The 24,724-nt window shown below is 47.5% G+C and overlaps 1 protein-coding gene across 1 annotated transcript; it reads left to right on the plus strand.

Moving 5' to 3' along the window:
- Positions 1-231: 231 nt before the first annotated feature.
- SDC1 (syndecan 1) lies at positions 232-24,724 on the plus strand. The gene is made up of 5 exons (XM_081997751.1): positions 232-420; positions 21,950-22,031; positions 23,105-23,598; positions 23,830-23,959; positions 24,495-24,724. Exons 1-5 carry the CDS (start codon positions 364-366, stop codon positions 24,659-24,661), a joined length of 930 nt encoding a protein of 309 aa, XP_081853877.1. The 5' UTR covers positions 232-363; the 3' UTR covers positions 24,662-24,724.

A 24,724-nucleotide genomic window follows, 5' to 3' on the forward strand; every position in this document is an offset into this window, starting at 1 on the left:
GCGGCGGCGCAGGTAGCGGCGGCAGGAAGCGGGGGCGGGCGGCGGGGCCGGGCCGGGGGCCGAGGGGAGGGGAGGGGAGCGGGGCGGGGGCGGAGCCGGCCGGGGGGTGGCCGTGAGGTGAAGGTTGTTGCAGAGGGTTCATTAAAAGACAGAGTTCAACTCCTCGCCGTCGTAGAGCGTTGCTGGGAGGCTGGTTCGGCGGCTGGCGGAGAGGGGGGAGGAAGAGAAGAAAGGAGCTCGGAAAGGGGGGAAAAGCCGGCGGCTACTTAAGCGACTGCTGGGAGGAGCGGGGCGAGAGCGGCGGCGGGCACGGCGGCAAGCAGGGGCAGGCTGTGCGCTCCCGAGGCCCGGCGAGGAGGAAGGATGATAAGCGTGGTGGCCGTGTGGCTGGTGGCCCTCTGCTTCCAGGCTGCTGTCCCGGTGAGCCCGCTGCGAGCGAGGGGCACGGCGGGGGAGGGTGGGCCGGGCCGGGGAGGCCGCCCGGCCGCCCCCTTGCCACAGGCTGTGGCGGGGGTGCCCTGCCCTGGCGGGAGGGCTCCTCCGGTGGCCCTTTGTGCTGGCGGCGGGCTCCAACCCGGGCTGCCTCGGCAGCCTTAATTCAAACCAGCCCCGCTGCGGCGGCTCCCGACCTGCCGGCGGCTCCGCCCCGGCGCGCTGCGGGGCGGGCGGCGCTGCCCGGGGACCCCCGCCGGGCGCGGGAGCCCCTCGGTGCGCCCGGGGAAGGGGCCGGGGCGGGAGGCGCCCACGTCCTGCCCCCGGCGCGGTCCGCCCCGCGGAGGAGCGAGCGGCAAGTTTGGGCGAGCGCTCGCATGTGGCCTTTTGTGGCTCAGCTGTGGCCGGGCAGCCCTCCTCGGCGCTCCGCGGTCGCGGGTGGTTCCTGAAACGGGGGCGCTCCTGCCGCGCCCCTGGCACTACCCGGCTCCGGAGGGAGCTCGGGCTCGGCTGGTTCCCCGGCCGCCTTTGTGCCCGGAGAGCTTGGCCAGCAGAGGGTACGCCCGACTTCTTTATAGCTCTGCGCATTAAAACCAAAAATCCCGGTGGTCGACCCGGCATCCTTCGGCTGCCGCCGTGCCCGTTCTCGGCCGCGGCCCCGGGAAGCCGGCCCCGGGAAGCCAGCCCCGCTTCCCCTCCCGGGCAGCGGCGTGCGGCCCTCCCGGCGCCCCGCCGCTGCCCTCGGCACCCCCGGAGCCGCCTGGGCAGGCGCGGACGCCACCGCACCCTCCGCCTCACCGCCTGCCTCCGCTCCGCGCCTGCCGGTTTCACGCGCTCCGCCGGAGCACGGGCGCGCTGCCAGCGTGAGGCTGGCGCTTCTCGGCAAACCCCGGTTTCGGGAGAGGCTCTCCCGGGGACGTGCCGAGCGGCTTCGTACGGCTGCGGGCGGCCTTTCGGCGTTGGAAAGCGCTGCTTCCACGCAGCAGCCGCCGCCAGATGTCACCCGTGACTCGAGGATGGCTCCGCCGCCGCTCTGCCACGGCAGCCTGGCACGGCGGCCCTGCGGGAGCGCCTCGCTTGGTGCCCCGGGTCCGTGCTGGGGGCCCCGGCCGCCGCGTCGTCCCCTGACCTCCGCGTAGGGTTAGCGAGCGTGGGGTAGGCGTCCTTGCGGCCTCCTCGAGGGGCAGAAAGCCCAAGTCGCCGTCCCTTTCTCCTGTGGTGAGGGACGCTCGCTCCCCACTTCCCGGGTGCGACGCGCTCGTGGAGTCCTCCCCTTCGGATGAGGAAGAAGGGAGAAGTGGGATGTGAAGCTTTGTGTGAGCAGGCAGGATCTTCAAAGTCAAAACTGGCGGGTTTTTGGGGTTTTTTGTCTTTCTGAAAAGGGAATAATTGATTTGAAACTTGTCTGGAGATGAACTACAGCAGCAGTTGGATAAGGAGTGGCAGAACAAAGCACACGGCAGGATCTAAGCTGCTCAAAATGCCTCCAGTTTCCCTGTACCATTCTGTCTGTGAACTCTACCTGTAGATCTGGACACGTACCTGTCTAGCCCACATGGTAGTGAGTAGTTATGAGATGGCTAAAAATGACAAGCACGTGAGCATAATCAGCCCTGTTTCATGGCGAGAGGGCTCTGAATAAGCTTTCTACTGAATAAAGTGGAAAAACTGCAGTTACTATGCAGCCTCTGTAGTACATTTGGATAAAAATCCCCTATGATAAATACTCCTTACTAGAAATTATAAGGACACCAAGTAAATGCTTGTCTGGAGTTTTCCTGTGCGTAAGAGATAGGCAGGCCTGGATGACACTTCACATTGAGGGGTTTCCTGGGTGAACATATGGAGCAGCAGAACTTCCTTGGGGCTCTCCATGGTGACTCAGCGTTGAGGCTGTTTCCCTTCTGGTGATCACATGGCATTTTTCCCATGTTGAAATGTCAGTGACACGGACTAAGCTGCCTTTCCCACCCATCTGGAATCATTATGACTTTTGCATCAAGCGGCAGAAAACGTCTCATGTTGGGCACGGAAAGCAGAGTGACCTTACGCAGTCCTTTGCATGTGCCAGATCACAGTGATCTGGGCACTGGCATGGTTGGGTTGGGTTCTTGGTGGTCTGGTTATTGGAAAGTGTGCCACTGCTGCTGGCACATCACTCGACCCTTGGCTGTTGCTGCATGACTTGACTCGTCCGTGCGTATTGTTGTAGAAGTTATAAGCAGGAGCAAGAAAGAGTCCAAACGACACCTATTTTCTTTCTGAGTACTCTGACCCACAGGAATGGTCAGGGAGGTTCCTAGTCCTCTTTAAGGTGACGCTTTATTACTCAGAACACCTTGTATGAGACTAATTACTCTGTTGTTATGATGGGGGCATTGATTTCCTTGAAATAAGAAGGCTGGTGCATCTTAATGGATTAACCTAGTTAATTCTTTCCAGTGGAAGCTCTTACATGGTATAACCCTGCCATGAAGCCAGCAAGGCCAAGATGCTGCAGGCGGGCAGTGGATAATCCACCTCGTATCGTGAGGGAAAACAGGGTTTTGATGGTTTCATCTGGTGTAGGTGCATGCTGGCGGTTAACACAAGCTTAGCAGAGCAGGCAGAACCTTTTTTCCAAGGGTGATGTCATTCCTATCTGAATGTAAACTAATTAGAAGAAATTAGGTAGTCCAGCTTGCTTATTAAACATGTAGGCAGTGGATAAGGAGGAAACACTTTCTTCTGTAGTACATCCCGAGCAGCGTCACATTATTTATCAAGCACTATAAACAGCACTTCTCTGTCTCAACACTCCCTTGCGTGTGGCTACCTCCCAGTAAAATGGCGGCTATTTTATCTGGTCAACTCTGATTAGAGCAGAGACAAATAAGCTGTGGTTTGGGTCGTGTAAGGGGGCTCTGGTGCAAGTTTGTAGTCTTTTGTTCCAGGTTTCTCTTGGTTTCAAGTGGCTAGAAGAGCTAACATTTTTAATGGCAGCACTCTGAAACTTCTGGAAACCAAACAATCCTCTCTAACAACCCAAGACAAGTTACAGCAAGCGCAAGAAACCTGTAAGCCTTCTAAAATTAAGCTAGTGCACTAACCTGAAATGTAGGCTGCTGTTTTAACAGCAAAATTGGTCCATTTTAAGTGTGTGTTTTGCATTGCTAGTGCTCAGACATCTCCAGGTGGCCTATATAGTAGCGCTTCGTCCTAACCTTGTTTGAAGTGGCCCTTGTGTCCAAGAACCATACTGATGCCTCTGAGAGGGACATTCCACACTTGTTTGTGTCATCTGGCATCTAGGGAGCTGGGATTTTAGTAGGGCCTGCTACAGGGAGGAGAGAGCTTCTTGGGAGAGAGAAGATAGGACCCCTTTCCTGAGGAGGTGCTGTCAGTGATAAAATTGCAGTGCTTCAGCACCACAGCGTTAGTATTTTTGTCTTAGTTGTCTCCTACTCTTTATTAACTCAGAGCTATTAATACAGCGCTCCAGGACAGCTAGAGATTGATGCACTTGCTGAGATGTAGGATACTTCAAATGGCACTAGTCCCTCAGGACAATGTTCAGTTGATGTTAAGGCACCTAAATGAAGGCGTCTATGTGTGCGCTAGGTACCTAAGCTCTTATTATAGTCATGGCAATGTAATCAGTGGAGCCAAAGAGAGCAATTATCTGACCAGCTCCTGCACGTCTACTTCAAGGTGAGTGGCTTTGTCGGGGCTTTGTTGACTGGATCTCATTTTGTCTATAAGGGGAGCATAGACACCTTTACTGTCTTTATCTGAGGGCAATCTAGCTCCAAGTGATAGTCTTTTTATTTGTGAAACTTGTATGGTAACTCTCTCCATCAACAAACAGACTAGGCAGGTGCTGTTCCTGTGCCAAGAGAACTAGCAAAGCAGTGGGAAACATCACCTTTCAGCTAGAACGACAGCTCTCCTGTTCTAGGGCACCTGGATCAGTGCCTCCAACAATGCCCTAGCCTTGCTCTGCTAAAGGCTGTGGGAGAAATTAGGGAGTGTAGTTGGGTCCTTGCATTCTCAAGTAAGAAACAGGAGCAGAAACATAAGTGTATGTATCTCTCTTTGGGGAGTGTTGTGAGCTGTTGAGGAGGCATCAGAGCATTTTAGTACTTAAATTTAGTACCGTTTATTTGTAGATTAGAAATGAGGTAACTCTGTTTCTCCCTAGACTTTGATATAGGCAGTGAACTGGCAGAGTGGAAGTTGTTTTGACCAACAGTGCAAGGGCTTGTGGTATTTCTTACAGGTTGAGTTCTCTTCTGAGCTGAGAAGATACTTTAAAATGAAGAGAGTATGTGGTGTCCCCTTAGGAGCACAGAGTTGTCAATTTTGTTAACAGGTGTCTAAGGTAGAGTTCACTAGTGTACTGCATTTGAACTACTGCTCTGCAAGGCTACTGGTGTACCGCAGAAATGAGCTTTATCTGGCCTGCTAGAAACCTGGGATAGCCCACTTTCTACTGTGGGGATGCTAGTGGAAAAGTTACTGCACTGTGAAGCCCTACCTCAAGGTGAGATAACATTTGGACCTCCTACAAGCAACTCTTGTGGAGCAACATCTGCTAATGTGGTGGTTTCCCAACCTCTCAGTTTCTCAAGCAGTGCTTGGCTGCAGTCGACATTCTGGGTCTTGTGGAACCGGCATGGGTCCAACAGAGTCTGTTAGCTTGGGCTCCTTGCCATGCTTGACTGTAATGTTTGTATCTCACCGCTGAGACCAGTCTCACCAGTGAGGCTTGCTTTGCTGGATGGGAACCGGTGTGTTAGTGGGATTTGGATGGAGTTGGTAATAGGACTTCCTGTTGAGTCACTGGAGCTGCAGTTACAACTGAGTCATGGAGGTGTTGTAAGGCATGGCTTTCCCTGCTAGGCTTCTCCTTTGGGTGTTGATCAACTGAAGAGCTCTTGCTGCTTCACTTACCCATCTTGCTGCTGTGCTCTCTGGCAGGACTATCTTCTCCATAGCCCTTGTTTTTGTAATATGGTTCTCTTTAATGTCTGCTCATTTTGCCTCTTAGTGTTCAGGGCTTTTCTAATAACTGAAAGGTCTTCAGGATTGCATTCCAGAATGACCCCTGACTAAATTAAAGGCACTGATAAAAGATAGGGAACTGCCTGCCAACCAGCTTAAAATACTCATGGGTATCTTGCCTTTTGCGGAGGCTCTGTGTTCTTGTCATACTCCACTCTGTAACTTTTCTGCACTGTCTGTGCAGTAATGACAATGTTGTGCATGCCAGTCATGGAAATAAAGGCTGACAGTCTTGATTTTTGGCTGTAGGCAGTCCCAGGCACACACTCCCATCAACCAGCCTTCTGCAAAGTACAGCCAGTTCATGCAACAACTTCTCTGAGTGCCCTGGCTCCATCATCTGAGCACACCCAAGCCATAGCTAGAGCACGGGGATTGCTCTTTGTCTGCCTGCGCCACGTGATGAGGAGCTTATCACCTCTTAAATGGATGGAAACTTGAACCCCATTCCAGTTGTAAGGGGAGCGTGCTGAATGCTTTCTGGGCAGTGCTGCAGACCATGACTGTCCTGTGCTGTTCACAGGAAAGCTCTTCTAATTCGTTTCTAATGCTGGTGGCAGCACACATCCTGGTCAGGGCCAGTCAGCAGCTCCAGCCCAGCCCCTTGCATCTTGGGATTACTAGACAAGCAGACTGTATATTGAAGCCAGAGCTGGGCAGGGGAGAGTGGAGCCAGTCTACCATCTGGAAAGCAAGCAGTGATTAACGTAACAATTTCCAGATGAGAGCTCTTGTGAAGCTCCACGTTGTAGCAGCGGTGCTGCTGTGGCTGTATTGGTAGGAAGTCTTTGTATGTTCCTTGAAGATCAGAGCTGGCAGCTACAGTGCTGTAGGAGGAGACTACCTGGCTCTTTCCTGTCCCAAAACAGGACCCCATTGCGGCCTTATTGTATGCATTGAGACCAGTAGAGTGGAGAAATATAAATATAGGTATGTATTTATATAGCACTAGACAGGGATAGATGTCTCTCTATTTGACCAGCTCACAGTGGGATTTGGAGGCTCTGTGCCCTCACCCCAGGATGGTGATCTGGGAGATTTGATGCCTGTGCTCTGCACAACCACAGGAGCTCAGAGCAGCCTGTCTATCTACCAAAACATCAGTCTCGAGTAAGAGCATCTCTGCAGAAGAGAGAACCTGTTATCCCATTCACCAGCTAATAGGTGCCTTCTTTAGGGACAGAGTCCAGACTTTCTTTGGTCAAGAAGTTGAGGGGTGAGAGGAGTAAAAGCCCAAACTAGTGGAACCACGAAGCTTGTTTGAATTCACATCTAACATAAACATTATGTGATATGTTTCACTCCCCTGCTGTGCCCTGTGCTTATGAAACTGTAATAGAGACTCTCACACCAGCAGATTTGATGGCCAAACGAGATTTGTCCACCTCACTGGCTCTAACAGGGTGTAAGTGGCACCTACGTGCAGTGGAAAAGTGGTAGTGAGGCTTGCATCGAAACTTGCCTAACAGCCTGCAGCTAGACAGCTTTGACTTCTAAATCTCTTTCTGTCCTAACGGAGCAATCATCTAGACCGTGACTACTTTCCCATCAGTGAACAAAGCACCTAACAAAAGAGGCTGACTCTGGCATGTCTGGGCAGTGGCGAAGGAGTGCTCTGCTATCGTGCGCTTGCATCGACTGACTCATGGCCTCGAAGAGGAAGGCTGCTAGCTTAATCCTCCAGCAGCATCGTCTCCCCTCTGCAGCGTGTTTAACTTGCAAAAAGTTCCTCAGTCTGCATCTGTAGTTGCACTGAGCTGGGAAATGGTGGTGAGCTTCTTGCTACAGAAGCTGGAAGATGCGATTATGAATAATTAGAAGTTATTACTGTAGTAGCTGAAAAGTGCTAAATGCTCAGTATGGCCCCACCTCCCCGGCATGCAGCCAGAAGGGGTTAAAAAGGTCCATCAAACCTCCTTACACTGATGCTAGTAAGTAAAACAGGCTGGACAATAGTAGTCCTGTGGCCAACTTAAATCCTAGAGTCCCAGTTGTACAGCGGATCTTCTTTTCTGACCTGTCCTTTAATATTCCCCCCCCACCAGATTGCCTGCTGGGGAAACTTCCCATGTTTGGGGGCACACCAGTTGGCAAGGCTCGAAACTGTGCCAGAGATCATTCTAATAATTTGATGGTATAGATTGTTGCAGTGCCTGGGGACATTCTCTGATATTGTTTAATTTACTAGTATGGATGTAGCCAGTGGGTCTCTGGCAGCAGACCCAGAATATTATGAAATTGTGAAAACTGAAGTATCCAGTAAAAGAAAGTGAAAGTTCGTAATAGGAGATCACAACTCTCTCACTGAAAACCGAACCTTTTTGGATGCCTCAGAAGGATGAGGATGAAGAACTACAGTTGTGTGAGAAATCCCATGTAATCAGTCAGCTGAGGTTTGTGAGGTGAATCCTATAAACCTGGAGCAGCAAAGCATTCAGCGTAGCAGTGATGGTGCTAGTACATGCCAGTGATTCAGCCTATGCTTTTAGAATTGGCCCATAAAGTGGTCCTTCAGCATTTTATGCTCTGCTTTCTTTAGAGATATGTTGTGCTGACTAGAGTTGGTAGTCAATGAGTAGACCCAGAAGTGCATGAAATATCTTTAACTTATTGAGAAGACTCCAGGGAGACCTTATTGCAGCCTTCCAGTACTTAGAAGAAAGATGGAGACAGACTTTTTGGCAGGACCTGTTGTAATAGGACAGGGGATAATGGTCTTAAATCTACCCTCTTTTAGTTTAGACTAGATAGAAGGAAGAAATTTTTCACCATGAGGGTGGTGAAACACTGGAAGAGGTTGCCCAGAGAGGTGGTAGATGCCCCACCCCTGGAAACATTCCAGGTCAGTTTGGATGGGGCTCTGGGCAACCTGGTCTAGTTGAAGATTGTCCCTGCCCACTGCAGAGGGGTTGGACTAGGTGACCTTTAAAGGTCCCTTCCAACCCAAACTATTCTATGGTTCTATGTTTGAGCAGTGTCTTACAAGTTTGATCTGTTGTTACATAGCATCTAGCTATCATGATGGTACTCCTTGCCAGAAACTTGTCTGAACTAAGGGACATGTTGTGCTAGGGTAACTTGGTACTAAAGCATTTCACCTTACCTTGCAATTTTTAGTAGTTTTATTGACTTGTCTTAACGTCTGACAGTCCATCAGAGGTGGCATTAGTGATGTTCCTTTACAGTCTAGATGTGTAAAACGCAGGGATGTCCAAATCACAACTTAAGTCTTACAGTCTTAAGTTGCCCATATGAGGCAGGAGAGCACCTAAACTTCACAAATGTGGTAGCATCTGCCTCTAAACTGTAACCTCCGCAATTGATGTGGTGACTGCTCTGAAACAAGGTCATGGGGAAGATAGGTGAACAAGCTGTGTACTCAGAAATGGAGGCATGAGGTAGCTGAAGCTACTGTCAGTTGCAACGAGACTTGGATAACAGCTTGGATCCAAGGGAAGCTCTCTGATTTATCCTGCCTTTGTAACAGTTCCTTGTTCAGGGCTCTGCTGTACAGATGTGGTACTAAACAGTGTAACTGAGTGACTCTAGGTAAAGAGTTAATTAGTTTAATCCACTAGTCTTTGGTTAAGAAATGCCTGATGCTCATTAATGAAATGAGTAGAACTATAGGTGACTAGAGCGCAATTGCAGCAGCAGACTGTTGCTGATGGGAGGATTTCATTTGAGGCTTCAGCCTTGAAATGGTACTTCAACACCCTCATGACTCAGCTTGGAAGTACACCAGCCAGCTTCCATAACCTCACTGAGGTGTTGCACAGCTTAACTGTAAACGGGGCAGTAGTAAGCAACTGCTGTCAGAGCTTTGTCTTGCATGCAGGATTACCAACGCTTTTGTAAACCTGAACACAGGGACCATTAGTGTCCTAGCGAGAGGCACTGAGAGCTTGATCTCTGCACCATTTTATATGGGTAGGTCAGTTGCTCTATGCTTCAGTGGTTATGAGCATGCATATTTCTCAAAGGGAGTTCATGCAGTCTGAACTGTGTTCTGTGTTGGACTAATTCAGTGCAACGTGGTCCAGCCTGTGCCCAAAGACCAGCTGGCCTACTGCTGTTTGTTCCAAGGAGACTAGTAGTACCCAAAACACTTACATGCTGCTTTTCGTCTGCACTCACACTCAGGAGCTACAAAGACTATGTAGAAGGGAAGGGTGATGTTGAAAATGTCTCTGAGAAGACTTTTGGGATGGGGGGACAGGGTATTCCGCATCTGACATGTGGCTCCTGCATCTAGTGGAGATGTTTCAGTCCTCTTGTGTGTGGCTTAGTCATGCTGGTGTAACTGCATCTGCTTGGCAGGGATGACTTCTGCATTATAAACAATGTAGGCTTACTCAACACTGTAAGATCCTGTGGATAAAACAGACCTGATAGCATGCCTCATACTGTAGGGAGAGCTTTGATTTCTTCATATCCATGCTGGTTTACTTGAAACTGGAAATGGTGAGACATAGAAGCAAATGCAACAAGTACACTTAACCTTGTGTGTTAGTGCTAAGACCTGCCAAGGTGCAGGAGCCGCCCTGCATTGGATCAAAAACAAAATCTAAAGCTGCTTGCATGGTCTGCATGAGTCCAGCAACTGGCTGCTGATTGAGACTCGCAAGTTCCTCCTTAACAGGCCGGCAGCTGACTGGTGTGAGTCCTGCTGTGCAAGAACAGAATTTCTCAGAACTGGTTAGGGCTTGGCTATAGCGAACGTAACCAAATCAGAAGGGAGCTGCTGAATGCCAATGGTTGGCTTATTTTGCTGCCCAAGTCTAACTTGCTTCTGCAGGTCCCTTGCAAATTGTCAAGGTCTTCTGTAGCAGAGTGACAAATAACAGCACCGAGGGGTCATGTTGTGGGGTCTGACTGGTCCAGCCATCTGGTGTGCACAATGTGAGATGGAGACTGGGACACTGTTCAAACCAGGCAGCTCTTTCTGGATGCTTCCAGTTCCCTGATCAACCAGCTCTTCAATAGGGGGGTGTGCCTGAAAAGGGTTGTTGGTGGTGCTGTAACTAGGGCTTGGGTTTGAGATCTATAATGAAATACAGCATGCAAAGGTAAGAGATGTCTGGGATGTGTGTATGGGAAATAGAGTTTGTTAGAAAAAAACATTTACAAGCATTGGAGACTTCATCGCGCTTCCTTCTGGAGAAAACCTAGCGTTTACAAAAGCGATCAAGAAGGCCTTGTCATGGGTTGTTGAGTCTCAGGCTGGTTGTCATGATATGAAGGACTTGGTGTACGGCCTGTAGCGCAAACAACGAGCAGGTCAGCTGGGAAGCTGAAGCAGAGTTTGATCGCAGCAGGCCTTATGGGGGACGGGTGTTTCTGCCCCTGAAGTGCCAGCAAATGGAAAGTAATTTAAGTAATTTTTGTTGGCTTATGCATAGGCAGTTGCTATAGGATCTATCCTCCTGTAAAACCTGAGGTCTGGGTGGTTCCACTGTAACTTTATGTAACTAATGAGAATACCTTGTCAGCTTTTTGTTGTTGTAAGGCTAACTATTTGTAGGTTTAAGAGTCCCATTAATTCTACCAACTAACCTGCTTTAGCCGAGACCTTTAGTACTCCAGGGTTGCGAGTTAATCTTTCTACTGAGGTTTAAATAATTTCCTAGCTGCTAGAAACCAGAAGTACTGCCAGTAAAGCCTTAGTTGGATGATACACTAGGGATTTTTACCTGAAACTTGGGTTTCACTGACCTAGCATTTCACTGACAGTGCAAGCAGTTTTCTCAAATTCGAAACGTATATATGTATCACTAATAGAGTGAAAATGCTTCTGTGATCCTTCAAGAAGATCTTACAGCTTCGTCTCCTGGCTCCGTGGCATATCTCACACTAGGTAATTGCTAGAGTTCAAGGAGTAGAAGAGGGAAACTCCCAGGATTGAGATAAGAACCTGGGTCTTCTCCTAGCCATGTGCCTGGATACTGGAGGCTGTGGCACTTACTCTTGCCTGATAATAATTCCTGGAGGCAGCAAGTATTCCTGGCTGCATGTTGGCTTCTCTTCCTCAGGTGAAACAGAACAGCTTCTTCCTCCCCCCAGAATACTGTGTAGCATGGTGATGAGGTTGCTTCTGGCTTCTGGGAGCATACCTGCTCAGGTCAGGGCACTTGTGCACCTGTACTGTTGTTTGTGGTAGTTTGCTGATGACCTAAAAGCTGGCATGGAGCTCATTTGAAATGGGAAATTGTATGGCATTTGTCTCCAGGAAACAGGCTTCCCTAGAAGCAGAGGAACATGCACGTTTTCCTGGTGCTGCTGAGAGGCATTGGTGCTTCATAGTGTGCCACCAGCTTAATTTGAAGACTTGAGATGCCATAGGCCATGTCACACTTTTCTGTAGACATATCTCTGATTTCTGAGCTGGGACTTCCTGAGCTGAGTGGCTGAGGATGAAAAGAGCAAGTTGTGCTCCTTTGGGACCAGAGTTCTTGAACTGCCTCTTGTGTCCTGACGTTGGTGTGCTGCAGGCTCGCGTTCTGCTCTGCTATGCTGGCCTCAGCAGGAGGAGCATGCAGGGTTAAGCCTCTCAGCATCCTGGCACATGGCTGCATGCCTACCAGTTTGAGCTAACAGGACTACTGGAAGGAGACAGTCTTAAATGGGACGAATGGAGACACTAGCTGCTTTGCAGCTCTTCCCTCAAACCCAGTCATCAGTCTCAGGGCTGTAATGCTAACTGGTCTGTGTTACTGGGAGCTGGGTTGTTTCTTAGCTTTACAGGGAGAGGAGACTGGCTTCACTAACCCCCATGCATGCTGTCAAGGAGTCATCAGGCGGTCTGAAGCCCACTAGTGGACTTGCCAGGAGGTCTTGGTGGTTCTGGAGTGAGTTTTGCTCCAGTGACAGTCCTCAGTGCCGATCCTGTAAGACAGGGTGAGTGGGTGTCAAGGGATGGGGCAAAGAAAGGAATTTGCACCCAGGTGCAAGCAAGACTCTTTGTTCATGGCAACAGAGGTCAATGCATGGATGGGAATAGCTCGCTAAGGAGAGGGACTGGTTTTGCTGGGGCTGCTGTTGAAGACATAAGGCCAATGTGTTTATATGTGTTGGAGAGCAACACTACAAAGTCCAGTCTCCACTTAAGTGGCTATAACTGCTGATGACTTGTCTGAGATGAGTTGCTCAACCTCACCTGCCTGAACTCCACAGTGATTTACGCAGCTCACTGCTCATCTCTCAAGCTGGCTGTGTGTATGCTGCGGTCATCCGACATGTTGTGAACTAGCCATTTTGGAATACCTGGTAGTCAGGGGGCATGTGGCTGTGCTACTGTAGGGGGAGGAAGAAGCATCAGGGACCATAGATCTTACCATTTCTAACTTCTTCTGTCAGGAGAGTCATGTTTATCTGTGGTGCAGTTACTACTATGCACGGGGTAGTGGGTTTTGGGCTACTAGAGTCCTTTGCTGGATCAGTTTCTATTTCATAAGTATTTTCTGATCTGCAGCACACTCACTCCCCTCTTTTAATCTTAATTTGTCAAGGTTCCTGGGATGGGCAGCCCACCACTGGCTTTGGCTGAAAGTAGGCGATTCCCCGTCTCTGCTTTTCTAAACAAGCAGATGAACTGGCTGCTGCCGTAAGGCTGAGCCTTCTCTTCTGGATTTGCCACGCTAGAAAGTAAGAAGTGCTGGTGACTTTGTCAGAGGGTTTTAAGACAAGTTAGGTTTGTCTAGTCTCAGCTTATGCAGCTCACTGGTCATCTCTCAAGTCAGCTGAAATAGATGGAAATTAATTCCCCAGGATGAACTGGAGCTGTTAGCTGTATGGCCTTGCTGAGCTGCACCTACTTTACCCAGCTCTTTGAGGTTATACATTGACTGTGGCTTTCTTGCGCTATCTGAAGAAATAAATGCCTGAACTATCAAGTATGTTAAAGAGCTGCAGGGAAGGCTCTTTAAAGAAAAGCAGTTATAGCATAAAACTGAACTGGCTGCTTCTCGTGAGATTAGCTGCAGGGAAAAGAGCTTTCTCATTAGACTGCATCTGCAAAACACGGGCTGCTTTAAATGTGGGAGACAAAAGGTACCACACTTTTGGCCATATTGTGACAACTCACACCTGCTGCTGATACAGAGTTAAGTTGAGTGCTTGTCATGGGCCACCAGTGTTGACCAGTCAGTGAGATTCAGTCATTGGCCTGGGCTGTATTGCTTGGCTGGAAGGAGCAGGTTGGCGTGAGTGAAAGCGGTGTGTAGTAACTTACTTGTCTGATATATCCTCCAGGTGAAAAAGCAGGAGCACAGACTCTAACTTGCTTCTCTGTGTTGCTGAAGGACTGACCAGACTTCTAGTGGAGCTGGCTGAGTGGAAACTGGGAGGCAGCTCAGTTCTCCCGCATCAGAAGTGACAGGGTGCTCTGTATGCTCCTGATGGGTTGTCACCGATGCTGTGTGGGTTGCGTGGCCAGAAGCTTTCCCGGCTGTGGACTCCGTAGTCCTGTTGGACTCCAGCTACCCCTGGCTTTCCTCAGCCGTCTCTGCTGAAGGGTGTGCAATACGCTCCTTGTCCAGTACTAAACAGCAGTTGCACCCGGCCTCCTGTAAAGTTCAGGTGGCACAAGACAAAAGTAGAACTACTACCTTTTGGAGTAAGACGTCTCTCTGGCCTTTGCTACTGCGTTTAGGAGGTCAGGGAGGAGTTAAGAGCACTGTTGTCAGGCTTTGGAACCAACCTTCTCCGTCGTGAATGAACACTGCAGAAGAGAACTCTCCCTACAACCCCTCTCCCTGCTCCTTTTTGTGTAAACCTGCGCAGCCCTTTGAGTCGGGCTCCGATTCGCGTGTTGCCCGCAGTCGGAGGGTGGAGAGGCGCGTTTCCACGATGCCTGGCGGTGGCAGGGTATTTCACTGTTCACTGCCTCCGCCGCGGGGCAGGCGAATGTGTGTCAGCACCCGGGGACCCGGGCTGTGATTCTGTGCGAATTGCTTAAGCAGCCCTGGCTGCCGCACTTTGCCCTGTGCCAATACAAACACTTGTGCATTCATGCACCGAGCAGGATTGGGGAACTGGTCCTGCTGGAAAGTTCTTTGCATGATCTTTTCTCCTCTCTTTTTTTTTTTTTTTTTTTTTAAAACCAGACCAGTTCCCTGATCTGGTTCACCATGAGGCTGCATGAACAGCTATGCAGGGGATGGTCCAGGAAGCATGAAGTGACACGCTCTCATGGGAGGTGGTAGTTTTAAAGGGCCCTACTGCAGAATGTGGAAACCCAGCCTGATGGTGACAGGCGGGTTCATTTTTGTTCTTGGCATGTTGATTGCTGTGTTTCAGCCCTACTTAATTAAAAAAAGTTGCCCTGTCACAGTAAGGAGAAAATGTAATGCTAATTGGGCAATAGCGTGGTACTTCTCAAGTGAGCCTCTAGAAGTATTGGGACCGTAGCTGTTGTGTGTATGGAGTAGCTGGATGCTCTTCCTTGGCCACTGCATCTTGTTCAAAGGATCAGAGTACGCTTCTACAGCTGTGGCCACAAAACTTGACCCAAAAGGAGGATCAAAGTCTAGTGGACAGTGGGCAGAGTTTACAGTTTGGTCAGTTTTGCCCATAGTGGAACAGATCCTAAAAGCTCTCGTCCTATTTTGAGTAGGTGTTGGAAGGTGTTTCACTGCCTTGAGAGCTGAATGCCAAGAGGCAGCTACTGTGTGATGATCAGGTGGCTCATGCTTCAAACAAAAGCAACTGCTATTGCTGCTAGGACCTCTCCTTCAAAGATCCCTTCTCAAGTCACCAGCCAAAAATAGAAGAGGAGGCCAGTAAGAACTTAATTAACCAGGATTTTCCCTATTTCTTTATATTAATAATTATCCAATAGAGAAGCAGCCAGATTAACTGGCATATTTACCTGTTGCTGCTAAAATGGTGCTTGCCTTGCTGAGCAAAAGAGCATCCTTTTCTTTCCACTTCCTTCCCTTTGGAAGGAGCACTCTGTGAGCCACTGACCAGCCTTACTCCATTTGAGGTAAACTGATGGATGGAAGGGTGGGGATGCTGAAGCCTGTTGGTATGCAGCAAAAGCTCACTGAGGGAGGAGGAAAATGACCCCAGCTGAAGCGGGGAGGGCAGGTAGCTGTAATGCTTTGAACAGCCTTGATTGGAACACTAGCCAGGGATAAAAGTACTGCTTAAACCTAGGCTACCCAGTCCATGGGCTGTTTGTGGGATGGTTTATATCTGTCTTTCTGCTCTTTGGCCTGTGCTGTTCATCTGCATCCTTGGCTCTTCTAGGAAGATAACTACTTCATTAACCTGCAGGGTCACCAAGCAGCGCTGGTGCTTTTCCTGGGCAGTGGAATAACAGGAGAACCAACTGGAAGAGCATTTAGCTGAGATGGTGCCACGTTGCTACTGACTTCTGACGTAGCAGACTTGCACGCAAGCTTTGCTTCTGACTTGCCGTATAGAAGGCATCAGTTCTGTTTCAGCTACTCCAGAATTTATGGCTGGCTGTTAAAACTGAAGGTGTGTGTGGTCAACAGAATGCTAGCTGTCTGTATGCCTGCAGAAGAATGGGGATAGGTGAGGATGCTGTTGTGGGTTTCTTTTTTTTTTTCCTTAACCATTTAAGCTGTCTGCAGACCATGGACATCTGGAATTGGAATTAATCATGCGTGGGCTATAAACTGCAGAATATCAAGGTTTAACAAAGCTAAAATTTCTTTCAGCAGGTGGTTTTGTCTTCCCACACAATAATATCAATATTTTGAGGTTAGAAGCTCTTCAGGCTGCTTTGCCTCAGATAGCATTTCTGTTAGCAGGACGAGCTCTGCTCTTTAATATGTAGAAAAAGGTGAAGGACAAACCTTTCTGTTTGAGTTTATTTTAGAGCTGTTCAAATCCTTGTGAAAGTCTTTTTCTTTATGCTCCAGTATCAGATTTGGTAGCCAAACCAGAGAGCAAATGCTTGTCTTGTTCTTACATGTCTCTCTTAAACAAGAGCAAATCATTGGTTTTGCTTCCCATAAAGTTGGAATAATTTTGCAGGATGCTTAGGGAGGTGTTTGAGGTGGGAGAGCTCATTCCTTTTGAGCTGAATAAGAAGGACTTATTAGGAGAAACTAATGTGCAAGTTTAACAGTGTTATTCGGATAATGGAGGATTTCAAGTGTTTTTGACACTGCTGTAATAGGCTGATCGCTAACTAGGATTAATAAGAGTGGGATACAAATCATCCTTAATCTAGTTTAGGGCTTGTAGCAGCTTGTGGCAAAGTCAGTGTTTTTGCTTACCTCAAAGAGCAATTTGAAAAAAGCTGCTTCCTTTTACATATACCATGGCTCCAAATTAAAGAAGTACAGTTCTGTGATCTATGGTTATAGATAACTAATAAGCTACAAATCTCCCCTTCATCATGAGACGGTATTTCAGATCTGTGCTCTAGCAGGAGGGAACTCTGTGGCAGCTGACGGGATAAGCACAGAAAGATTCATGTACTGAGACTGCGACCAAGTTGAAGACTGAAGAATAGTTAGAAATTATACTTTTTAAGGAGGGGAAGCCTGGAGTGTGTCAGACTTCTGGAGCCAATAATATTGCTAATGAGTTGTGAAAGTCTTGATTAAATTGAAGATGCCACTAAGCAGCTTTCTGGTTGTCCCAGTAGAACTGAATAACTATTGTTCTGCAACAATACAGCGCTCAGCAAGAGCAGAGACTAACAGTCTCCCCAGGGTTTCCCCTAAACAGGCTGCTTTGATACTTGGGGAAGGGGGTCTTCCACTGCTTAATGGCAACTGGTTAATGCATATCAAAAATGCTGTTAAATTTTACCCTTCACATGCGACCGAATTCAGTGACACCAAATCAAAAGGGTGTTCTAATCAGTTGTCTGAGCTTCTGAAAAAAAAGAAAAACCAACTTAAAAATATGAGCTTGTTGCTTTTTTACCATTTAACATTGTAGGTGTGGGTGCAGTATAAGAATTGAAAGTTTTGACTAGAATACATGAGATATCATCAGAGATCCTTCAAAGGATCCCCAGCCTCTCTGTCATCAATTACAAATAGTCTCAGTGGACTGAAAAATAAACTGGAATATGATGGAAGTAATTTCTAAAAGCATGTCCATGTTAGCTGATTATATCTAACATCCTGGTAAGAAAATTTGGAGCTAAAGTAATGCAAAGTTCTTGGTAGAGCAATCTGGCTTTAAGCTGGAATTTATTTTCAGGTCTTTTGTACGATAGCACAACCTGGTGATTCACTCTGTGTTCTGCGCCCCTAATCCTCTTGACTAATCAAAACCTTTCTCATTGGTGTAACTTAGCTGCAATAAAAGGTCATAGAAGAGCCTTGACCATGAGGTGTTTGCCTGAACAGCACAGTCAGTCTTCCTGGTGCAAACCCAAATTAGTTCAATCCCTTCCGATGTTGTCCTGACTCAGTATTTTATGTTAACCTTGCTGTGTCTGAAATCCTTCAGCAGCAGATCATTATAGAAGTGTGACCTTTCTGCCGTACTTGTGTTTTGTGGTGCCGCAAGGAAATGTTACTGCCTTCATGCCTCCTGAAGCTGTAGTCTGTGGAGAAGTAGTGTAGTCTTTGTATAACCATACAGCTACACAAATGTTCCTTAACACTCATGTGTCATGAAACTGGATGATGTAATGAAGTTACATTACTCTGTGGATATTCTGACTGGTATCCATGTGTTCCTTGAGTATTTGGGGCAAAGAAAATCCCTCCCAGATCCCAGGCCTCAAACTACCTGGCCAAAGGGAAATGCCACAACTCCCAGAGGAGCAGCATGGGTCAAAACCCTTTGGGACAACTAAGTAGAAGGACACATTTAGTGCAACTTCACTAAGTTCCCATATAAAGTGTGGAAAGCAGACTTTATTAATACTGAATCATGTTTTCTATTATTCTCTTGAAGGACAGTAGCCAACCTCAGGGGACAGGAACTGATCTGAGTCTGCCTTCATATTTGCAGGGTGGCTGCTGACCAGCAGCTGTGCAACTCTACACTGGAACAGCATGGGTCTCCATTGGCTTAGGCTGGGCTGGGCTTTCCTCCTCTGAGTAGTACCTAGCTACCCCTGCCAAGATACAGAAATCAAACTATGATTCAAGCAAGTACATGACAAAGGCTATGGGGAAGCAGAACGTGCAGCAGCCTGGGAAGAGGGGAAATATAAGGGTAGGCTGGCTGAACACGCTGGATAAGAGGAAAGGAAGTGGGAAGTGTGGCATGACTGAACAAGCCTCATCTGTTAACACCATGAGGGGAAGGGGTGCTGGCTCGGTAGTCAAGATCAAGAGTTGCTATTACATTTCCTGACAGTCTGTGATCCTTTCAGGAGTCTAAGATCTGCAGACCGTCAAATCTGCCCAGGTGTTCTTGGAAATCCTGTATGAGCCACCCCTGAAGATTCATATTTGGGGGGAAGTTAGTCTCAATCCTAGATAAAGGTGTATGGTGACATGTCCTAAATTGCATTGGCAGTCCCTTTCTTCAATAAAAAGCTGGAGCGATTGCTTTCTAAGTGCTTCAAGGTAGAGTCCTCCCACTGGGAGGAGAATGCACCCCTCCCTTGGCAATGCATCCCCCTTTTGCACCCAAAACCAAGTTGAGGGGGAGAACAAAGGATTGTGCTTGCTGCTGCTGGTGCAAGAAAGGAAGGAGAAAAATGGTCCCCAACCCCCCCATTAACCAAAATGGTGCAATTTCTGAAGTCTGACTTCACTTCTGAATATACTGGAAAGGACACTCAATGGGGCAGAGTTTGGGAAGCCTGGCAGTTCTTTCTATATTCTTTATGCACCAACAGTCTGTACTCTTTAATATTTGAAGTGTAGTGACAGCAGCTTGTGGGAGTCGCTGACCTTCGACACAAGAAGGAAAACATACAGGAAGTACTTATCTGACCTACTTTCCATGGATGAGTGCAAAAGCACAGTGCAAACAAGCAGGGACAAATCTAAAAAACCAAATTACCTCATGACATGCAGCTAAACAAAAGATTGAAGGGCAATTTCTTCTTAGAAATTGCTCTAGAAATATGCTTGCAGAAGCTTGAGGAAAAAGTGGTTTTGTTTTATTTTTACAGTAGAGAAGGAAAGTGCTAAAAAGTTTAATGTCTGTATGAGGTTTTCTTTGTTCTTACTTTCTTGTTATTTAAAATCAAAATCATCTAACTACAATGATCGCCTAGAAAGGGTAAGATCTTGGGCCTGATTAGGTTGGTGGCAGCTTGCATCCATCTTTGTCTTCAGAGAGGACTAATCTAATGGGCTAGTTAACGACCTTGGAAACTAGCTCTTCTATGGATATGTGGGGAATAGATAAGGATGGAAGAGAAAACTGGATAAACCTGATATCTTAAAAGAATGAAAAGGAGATAGGGCCAATAAATACAGCCATGTAGGTAATAAAGTGAAAATGAGAGATCTCAATTGCTTTGTTTGATAAATCATACTACTGCTGGCTGACTTCTTCCTAGAATGCAACTGAGTGCTACATTCTTTAAGTGACACTGTGTTAATACAAGCTAGAGAAATGCAGTGGGCCTGGTTGCAAAGCTGGCAAGAATATATGTTGTTCTTCTTACATAATAAAATGAGATTTCATACTCCCAATAAAACTATGATCAGCTTGGATGATGCAGTGCAGTATCTCCAAAACTTGCAGATAGGGCAGTGCTAGAAAGGTATGACAAGGACATCTTGATGATCATAGAATCATTGGCTTGGAAGGGACCTTTAAAGGCCATCTAGTCCAACCCCCCTGCAATGAGCAGGGACATCTTCAACTTGATCAGGTTGCCCAGAGCCACATCCAACCTGACCTGGAATGTTTCCAGGGATGGGGCATCTACCACCTCTCTGGGCAACCAGCGCCAGGGTTTCACCACCCTCGTGGTGAAGAATTACTTCCTTATATCTAGTCTAAATCTGCCCTCTTTTAGTTTAAAACCATTGCCCCTTGTCCTGTCCCAGCAGGCCCTGCTCAAAAGTCTGTCCCCATCTTTCCTGTAGGTCGCCTTTAAGTACTGGAAGGCTGCAATAAGGTCTCCTCAGAGCCTTCTCTTCTCCAAGCTGAACAACACCAACTCTCTCAGCCTCTCCTCAGAGGAGAGCTGCCATCCCTCTGATCTTTTTTGTGGCCTTCTCTGGACACGCTCCCAACAGGTCCATGTCTTTCCTGGGCTGAGAGCTCCAGAGCTGGATGCAGGACTCCAGGTGAGGTCTCACCAGAGTGGAGTAGAGGAGAAAAATCATCTTCCTTGACCTGTTGGCCATGCTTCGTTGGATGTAGCCCAGGATACAGTTGGCCTTCTGGCTGCGAGCGCACATTGTCAGCTTGTGTCCAGTTTTTCCAACAGTACCCCCAAGTGCTTCTCAGCAGGGCTGCTCTCAATCCCTTCATCCCCAAGCCTGTACTGATATGGGGGTTGCCCTGACCCAGGTGCAGGCTGCACTTGGCCTTGTTGAACCTCATGCGGTTCATGTGGGCCCATTCCTTGAGCTTGTCCAGGTCCCTCTGGATGCGACAGAAGTCAGAATTCTGGGAAATGGGGAATGTAGTTGGATGGGGAGAGATGAAATTCAGAAGTGACTTAGGGCTTTGATTTGAAATCTGAGAATGGAGAATGACTAGGTAATGGTAGCCCTGCAGAAATAAACCTGGGGCTAGTTATGAGTTAGTCAAGCATGTTGTACTGATAGGAACAGTGAGCGTATACAGTAGAGGCCAACGAGATGCATGAAATAATCACTCTGCTTTAGTGTTGTCTTCTTCGGATATTCTGAACAGCTTTGAACATTGTGTGTTATGACAAACAGGTGCCGTAGAACAGCTGCTGAAACGAGGCCAAACGCCTGAACTTCTCTGCTGGCTACTCTACTAATGGAGAAAGCTCATAGCTGTATTCTCCTACATGGAAGGCTGGCTTCTATCTCAGGACTTAGTCTGAGTACCCACATTTATAAAAAAGGAATCTCGTTCTACTTCCAATTAGATGTTGTAGTTTCAGATATGCGAAGGGAGTGTTGGAAGGGCTCAAAAAGGCAGAGAAGCCAAACTACTTTGTCTCCCCTTCCTTTCTGCTCCTTAGAAGTAATGCAGTAATTCACAGATGAAGTGGTTGGTAGATAGCGAGGACGTGAGCAGTCAGAACCTGAAGCAGAATGGTCATGTTGTGTAAGGACTGAGCATCAGCTGCTACTAGGATGCAGCTCTGAACGGACTCCTTGCTTTCTTCTTTCCCAAAGCAAGTGCAGCCTGGAAGCAGCACAGAGGAGGGAGACAGAAAGACTGACCTTTCCAACACTGAATAAACTAACCTGAACTACTTTTTTGGGGAGGCAGATAGGATGAAGAAAGCTGAGAAAATGCAATCTGAACAAAGAAAGTTTGTGTAACCTTCAGGAGCCCTTGGCGGAGTACACAAGCAACATGACAACTTTAAGTAATCTCATCACTAACACACCTTTTCCCCTCCTCTTTAAAGCAAACTACAAATCTGAACCTTCCTCCTGAAGATCTTGATTCATCTGGTGATGATGACGATGCATTCTCAGGTTCAGGTGCAGGTGAGTTATTAGCACTTGTACTGTTAGTGCTTGATCCTTCCAGAATGTGGCAATCGAGAACTTGATGAGCATCCAGGCTAAAAGAGGGGGAGGGAGGAATCTCACACACACCCCCACCCCAGAATATGAGAGTTGGGAACAGAGAAGGAGCCTAAGCTATTCATCTTTTATTCCTTTGGATACTAACAGCAGAAAATGAGTTGTAGGAGACTTGAAAGGGAGCAGAAGCAGGTATACTCCATGTCACTGCTAATATGAGATATTGCATGAAAAATGTCATGAAACTGGAGTGATTCCTTACCCATGGGGAACAGAGACTGTAAGAAGGGCCTTTGTCCTCTCTTACGAGCTTTCAGGAGGTACCATTTGAGGGTGTGTAAACCCTAATCTGCCAACATATATCAAGTGCAAATTTTATCTGTCATCAAATGTGCAAGTTCCTATGGGCCATAATTTTTTAAAAGAGGAATAAAGGTGTTTTAGGTTGGGGGAAAAATTCTATTGGAACGATTACTAGACTACATGAAAGCGACCTTTGGTATTCAGTGCTGAAGTTGAGGAGATGCTACTGAGGAAAGAGCAAGCTATTGAAAGCTAAAGCATGGTATCTTTCTGCTTCCTTCCAGCCACATGCTTGTATTTTAGATTAAATTCTGCAGGAATAAGACCCTGAAATCAGTGCCAAATGTGACAGTGACTAAAGGTATTAAGTATATAGGTGACTGTTCTGAATCAAATAAAAAATATTTATGGGAAAAGAGTCAGATAACCATCCTGACCAACCAGTGTACTAAAAGCAGAAAAGCAGACGTCCCCCTTTTCGACCTGTTCGCAAACAGCCTGGCACTTGTGCCTTGTGTAGAAGCAGATGGCTGGCACAATATTGCTGAACAGCACATTGGTCTATCCCTTCCTGATTCCACTGAAAAGGATAAGGAAGTATAGACTGAACTGCTGTTGATATGAAAATTGGCTATGCAGGTTAGGCATCGTCCTTAGACCAGCATCTTGAAGATACAATTAATAGAACTCTAAACTGGCCAAGGATAATATTTTTTTGTTTTGTTTTGCAGGTCCCCTGACTGACCAGTCTCACACCTGGAGAATCCCAGGAGAACCAACTAATTCCTCATTACTGGCAACACCAGTGGATTTCAATGAACAGCCGTTTCCCGGGATTGAGAGCCGAACTGAAAAGGAAGTAATATCTCCTTCTGCAACTAGTAATGTAGTGACAGAGGAGCCAGTTGTAGCTGTGAAGGATGAAGTACCCATCATGGGCTCACCTGATGAGAAACCAACAAATGCTGCGGCTACAACAACAGTGAAAAGCCCCACTACTCACTTTCCTTCAGTGGTTCATGTAACTCCTTCAGAAGCCTCAGGCACGGTCCATGAGCTCGAACCTAAAATCCCTAGCTCTGATGTGCCAGACACTAAAGACGTGCCTGAGCCCCACTCTACCACCCATCATGAGGGAGACGTCGCTGCGACCCCCACGACGACAGCTTCAAAGGATGTTGCTCCTACACATGAGGACGTTTCTGAAGATGGCTCTGGAGACCCGGTAAGGACTAACAGCTTTGACACCCTGTCCGGGGAGGTGGCTTTAGTAGTATGTAGTAAGTTGGTTTTTGCAGGAAAGGGTGGTAATTTGTCAATTTATCAATTAATTTGTCAATGATTTAATAGGTTATACTGGTGGAGGGTCTTAGATGAGAAAAAACAAAGCTGTAGAAAGTCTCCAATAACAGATATGATGAGAAACATGAATAACCTGCCTTGTATGTCCCAACAGGGAGACTTCATCTTGACTAAAGATGAGGATTTGGTCCCCACCCAGAACTCAGAAGTACTGGCTGACTCTGGGAGGAATGCCAAAGCAGCAGGAGCCTCAGGAATTATGGACAGAAAAGAAGTTCTTGGAGGTACCTGATATTCTGGATTTCTAGTTGGTAAAAGCAGACTCTCGTAGGAGTCTTCCAGGCTGCAGAAGCTGCAGTTCTGCAAGTACATTTCTGAGCGTAACTTTTACGTTAGACCTCTGAAATGAGGGTGGTGATTCAAGATTCTATGTTGTCAAAACCCTAACAGGGGCGAATATTAATCTGCTAAGAGCAAAGCAGCTACTGCTAGTTATTTGGAATTTTATGTTCCTATTCCTTCGCTTCCCTCAAAGATTACAGTAAAACTGCTCTAATACTGCCTGGATCAAATTACCAGTCGAACAACGTCGCCTTGCATGCTTTGCAGCATGGCCCGGTGGGAGATCTGTTTCTCTAGGTTTACCTCATGTAGATGAGCAGGCTCTTGGTAACGGCAGGATGACTGGTTTGGGAGGGGGCAAAAGCACAAACTATTTTCTGGAAGTCGTGAAGTCGGGGATTGCACAGTAAGGAACTCACAATCATATTAGCATTATCTGAGCATCTAGAGTAATTTGTGGCTTTTTCCTCCTTCTAGGTGTTATTGCTGGAGGACTAGTAGGCTTGGTGTTTGCAGTGTTTCTAGTTGCATTTATGCTGTACCGAATGAAGAAAAAAGACGAAGGCAGCTATTCACTGGATGAACCAAAACAGTCTAACGGAGGATACCAAAAACCACACAAACAAGAAGAATTCTATGCATAAACTCTGATCTTCAGGACACTTCTTATTCCATCTTTCTTGGACTCTTCTCTCCTGGCACGTGGA

Source organism: Phaethon aethereus (assembly GCF_964289735.1).
Source record: "Phaethon aethereus genome assembly, chromosome: 3".
Lineage (NCBI taxonomy): Eukaryota > Metazoa > Chordata > Aves > Phaethontiformes > Phaethontidae > Phaethon > Phaethon aethereus.

Bases quoted from the DNA above. Each gene is read 5' to 3' on its own strand.
- SDC1 (XM_081997751.1), top strand. From the start codon at position 364: ATGATAAGCGTGGTGGCCGTGTGGCTGGTGGCCCTCTGCTTCCAGGCT. The intron at 23,599-23,829 runs GTAAGGACTAAC...ATGTCCCAACAG, and splicing joins AAGATGGCTCTGGAGACCCG to GGAGACTTCATCTTGACTAA. The intron at 23,960-24,494 runs GTACCTGATATT...TCCTCCTTCTAG, and splicing joins CAGAAAAGAAGTTCTTGGAG to GTGTTATTGCTGGAGGACTA.